Source organism: Egretta garzetta, unplaced genomic scaffold, assembly GCF_000687185.1.
Source record: "Egretta garzetta isolate BGI_Z169 unplaced genomic scaffold, ASM68718v1 scaffold329, whole genome shotgun sequence".
NCBI classification, from domain to species: Eukaryota; Metazoa; Chordata; class Aves; order Pelecaniformes; family Ardeidae; genus Egretta; species Egretta garzetta.
This window is the reverse complement of record NW_009269999.1, coordinates 3,972,388-3,976,946: the sequence shown is the minus strand read 5'-3', so window position 1 is coordinate 3,976,946 and position 4,559 is coordinate 3,972,388. Positions and strand designations below refer to the sequence as shown.

The 4,559-nt window shown below is 49.4% G+C and overlaps 1 protein-coding gene across 1 annotated transcript in view; it reads right to left on the bottom strand.

Moving 5' to 3' along the window:
- CD82 (CD82 molecule) overlaps nt 1-4,559 on the bottom strand; it is a 34,549-nt gene that overhangs the window by 18,193 nt on the left and 11,797 nt on the right. Inside the window, exon 2 of the mRNA XM_009647558.2 lies at nt 3,224-3,305. Coding sequence (XP_009645853.1) covers nt 3,224-3,286 — 63 coding nt within the window. The 5' untranslated portion in view covers nt 3,287-3,305. The remainder of the gene's footprint in view (nt 1-3,223; nt 3,306-4,559) is intronic.

Sequence of the window (4,559 nt, the reverse complement as noted above, 5' to 3'; positions counted from 1 at the left end):
ATTTCAGCAGCACCCCCGTCCACCCTCAAGCCAGAAGGATGCAGCTCCCTCAAGGCAGGGCCAGCAGTTGCCCACAGCAGAGCCCAGTGAAGAGGGGCACGGAAGAACTAAGCTGTGATGAAGCCGACTCACCTTTCTGGGAAGAGCAGCTGGGGGTGCCTGGCTGTCCTCCCCCAGCACTGCCTTCCTTCGCACCCAGACCGCGTGAGGTAATGCTGAGCCTGGCACAGGGGCCAGCAGAAAGGCTCTTACTCCAGGCTTTGTTTTAGGCAGTAGCCTTCTGCTCCATTTACAGAAGGGTTAGAAGTAGGACAGACAGTTATATATTCTAAACAAATCATTTCCAGAGACTGTTGAACTTGTCTCGCAAAACTGTTTTCCCTTTAAGGAGAAGCAGCTGCTGTGGCCCATGTCTGCTACCCAAGAAGGTAGAGGTGTGTTAAGTTTTGATTAGAGAAACTAAGCTTATACTGCAAGCGTACGTTTTTGGTATCTTTCGTAGCAAGTAGGCAAGGAGTCCAAATAGCCTTCTTCCCTTTAATCAAAGCAGGTCAAACCTTTCCCTGAAGTAAAGCTCCAAGACTGCAAGATACCACTAAGTCCCTAAACTACTTCAACTATAGCAAGGGACCTTCTCATAGACCTCAAGCTGTAGAGAAGTACTATTTCAACGACCAACTTCTAAGAGTCACCAGCAAGTCTCTAAAGGCTTAATTCAGCTCCAAGCAAGGCTGGAGAACGCACTTCAGACAGCAAGGGCTGGCCTGCACAGGGTGCAAACATGGAGGCTCAGGTCCAGAACAGACACAGAGCTCCATCACCAGCATTAACGTTCACATTTGTGCAAGCACTCTCCTCATCAAAACTCAGCAGCTCCAGGAAACCAGCACAACATACATAAAACCTGTCCATGCTGGGAGCTCACAGCACCTGAACAGCAGCAGTTTCTCTGCTAGATTACTATTGATCTACCACATTGTATAAGCTCAAGAATCAGCCCACACACACACCTTCAGACCTTGAACAACCATAATGGAAAAAGCTTCTCATGTCAACTACTTCCTACGACAGCGAGAGAGTAATGGATATCACCTTCTTCAACATCCAGCACATGCAAAAAGTCTCCCATTGGTCAAGACAGAAGGACGCTCAAAATCTTCACTCTAGAGAAGCATCAAGCTCCTCACCAGAACACAGCAGTTTCAGAGACCTCACTTCCAAGGGGCAGTCTGAGGGGAAGACAGCACCCACACTGCATGGCAGGCTTAGCAAAGAGCTCATTAAAGCAGCTTCTCCCTCGGGTCAGCACAGATCTCCTCACATCCCACCTTAAAACTTCTTACTCTCCAGGCTCAGCTCAGGGCATCAGATCAGCTTTCCCCAAGAGGGACAGGGGCTGGCTGCTACACCAGCGGAGTTGGTTTGGAGCAGGGCGTGCACAAGACAAAGAACAGCTGATTCCCATCACTTGTGACCGAGACAGGAGTGCTCAAGCCTCCCCAGGACCCACAGAGGGATTCAGCGCCTGTCATCCTCCCAGTCTTGCAAAATATAGGAAAATGCTTTTCAGTGCAGACATGGGTCGGCCCAACAAAGCAGTTCAACTCTGCCTCCTGACAGCGCAGCTATCCCCGCAGGCTGCCTGCGAGCATGCCTGGCTCAGCAGAGAGGGGACCGAAGGGCAACATGGAATAGAGATGCCACAATGACCACTGATAGCATCCAGCAAAACCAGCGACAGTGTTGTAAGGCAACGTAGTGTTTCAGGCTGTCGTCTTTCCCCTTTCTTCCCATGCTAAGCTGGCTTTCTTGAAGAGAACTTTATACAGAGGTTAGCTAACAAGCCCAAGTTCCTAGGCTCGGGGATAAAGGAAGACTAGACAGTGCCCAGGTACTGGGCTTCAGCAAGATTCAAACACTGCCTTAACAAATGCAGGTCTGTTTCCCAGAGTATACTGGTTTATATGCTGCTTAAAAAGTACCACCTCTTCAAGAAAGGCGATAGCCTGGATGCTAATGTGTCTTCAGGAGTCCTGCACTAGTAGGACGACAGGCCTGGACTCCAATGGATTTCTCCTATCCTTAAAGTGGACCAAATCATATTCCAAAAGATCTAGTGGCACTTAGAAAACCTCTCCTCTCCCCTCCCTTCCAAGCTTTGAGCACCCCTGACTTTCAGCCCTTAGACTAGAGCTAACGACTCTTAGGATGGAAGCAAAACACAGAGAGAAAAGAGCCAGCAGAGTAAGCCAAGGGAAATCAAATCCAGATGTGCCTCAAGTTCAAGCCCGTGTGCCAGCAGCACAGCTCAGCCATGGAGCAAGCAAGAGTGAAGCTACGTGCAGGGACAGAGACCAGAAAGCAGTGGTCACCTTATCATGCTCCATTTCCCTCCCTACCCGGCCCTTCCTTCCCTTTGCATGCTTCACAAAGGGTAACACTATCAAACAGGCTATTTTCTTGCCGATATGTGGAAAGCTGAAACCTTATGCTTCCCCACTACACCATCCCACTGCAGGAGGGCAGCGCCAACAGTACCATCACAGTCCACATGACACATGGTATCTAAGCTTCACAACAAAAGGATGCATGCAAGAATGCATGTGGCCCTCCCAGACCCACTCTGATCCAAGAGGAACTCATCTTTTGCTGAGCCTCACACTTGAAAATAACTGCATCTAGTGGGCTGCCTCATTTCCCTGGGCAAGCCTGACCCAGTCTCCCCCACCCCCCAACTCTATTTCAAATAGGGGACTTGGACTAATTCATCTTCTTAAAAATCAAAACCAGCCGTTGGGACTCGAACAAAATTAGAGTTGCTCTTTGAAGCTTGCCTGGCCTATTTAGGAGGGCACCACCATTACTTGGCAGGTTTTGTAGCTTGGCTGCTCAGGGGCAGCTCAGCTGCTGCTCCAGATGTGGCAGAGAAGGTAGTTTCAACCATTCTCCTTCTAGAAAGGACCCATAACTCCTGTTTTCCTTTCCCACTGCAGGAAGGGAGCTGCGTGCATTGGAGACAGCAGGTGGGTATGGGGAGATCGACACACCTGGGAGCCGCACAGCAGCTCTGATGTCCCTTGGCTTCAGGGATTCCCTCCCTCCTTCCGAAACTCTGACCACTTTATTTAATGAACACACTGGGCCAACATCCAGAAAAAACACCTTTGCAGCTAATTTTACTCCAGGCCTTCCTTTCTACTCTGCAGATGCCCACAATACTTACGAGGAACAGGAGATTGAAGAGGAAGAGGAAGTACTTGGTGACTTTTAGGCAGCCAGACCCCATCTTCTTTCACTTACAGGACCTAGAGGAAGGCAAGTTATGCAAGTTAAGCAAGACAACCAGTTATGTTAATGACAAGTCCCCCAGGCAGTATCAGAGCAACACCCTCACCCTTCGAAGAGCTCTGGATCATCTGGTGGGTCCCAGAGCAGAGGCACAGAAAGCATGTGCTCTGTAGACTACCCAAGTTGCCTTTTCAGGGCAGCAAAACCAGACACCACTGTCACTACAAATACAAACAGCCACTGCTGCCAAGATCTCTGGAGAGTGACAGAGGGCTATCAGCAGTTACAGAAATACACTGCTAATTCCATCACTATTTATATGGACTTTGCATTAATAGCATCAACCAAAACACCAACTCTAGCTACTGTTCCCGGTGGAGAAAAGGGATACACTTATCTGAAGAAGGAGCTCACAAGGCCAGCTCCCTCCCCAAGAAAATCTCATCTCCTCGTGACCCCTAAGCAGCTGAAGGAACACTGAAGAGCAAGGCCAAGGGGTCAATTTAAAAGGCAGCATTAAATCAAGCTTCCTGTGTGCAACTCTGCACTCGATGCTTTGACAACGCATGAGGATCAGCAAGTCTGCTCCACGGTTACGTACTACCAATTTTGCTGCAAGATCAAGACAGGCAAGATTTCAACAAGTCCCAGTTTCCAAAGCGAACCTCAGGAGTTCGAGGCAGTGTGGGAGCACTGATAAGACAAGATGCCGATTTTAGTTTGTCGGTACCAGCCACACAAACTACACACATCCATGGGGTGGCTAGCAAGCAACACAAAGAGGGCAAGAGACAAACTCCAGTGCACATCTTCACCATGGAGAGAAGGTCCTTTACTGTATCTGAAGTTAACTCTGCTCAGTTTCCATGGCTGAAGCCTATGTAAACCCACACGAGAAGAGATGACAAGGTTGCTCCAATTCTCACTTGTCTGACAGCAAAGAGCTCAGAAGTTAGAAAACAGTCCACAGACCATGCCCGCTACTGGAGTCAGCCTCCTCCTGGGGAAGCAGCACAGTCAAGTGACGGATGAGGACTGGTGGGTGAACACCTCAGGTCAGCTTTCCTGTACTCCTTCCTCCCCCGTGCTCGGCTGTTTCCTCCATAGGCAACAGAGGACTTTTAAGTTCCTTAAAATTTGCTCTAGCAAGCTCCTTGCTCAAAACAGACCACGCTGCTTTAAGAAGCGACAGCCAGAAGAAGAGCAATACCAGGCTAGGGTCACCAGTCTGGTCTGGGAAGAGCCAGCCCCAACAGAGAGCAAGTTCAGCA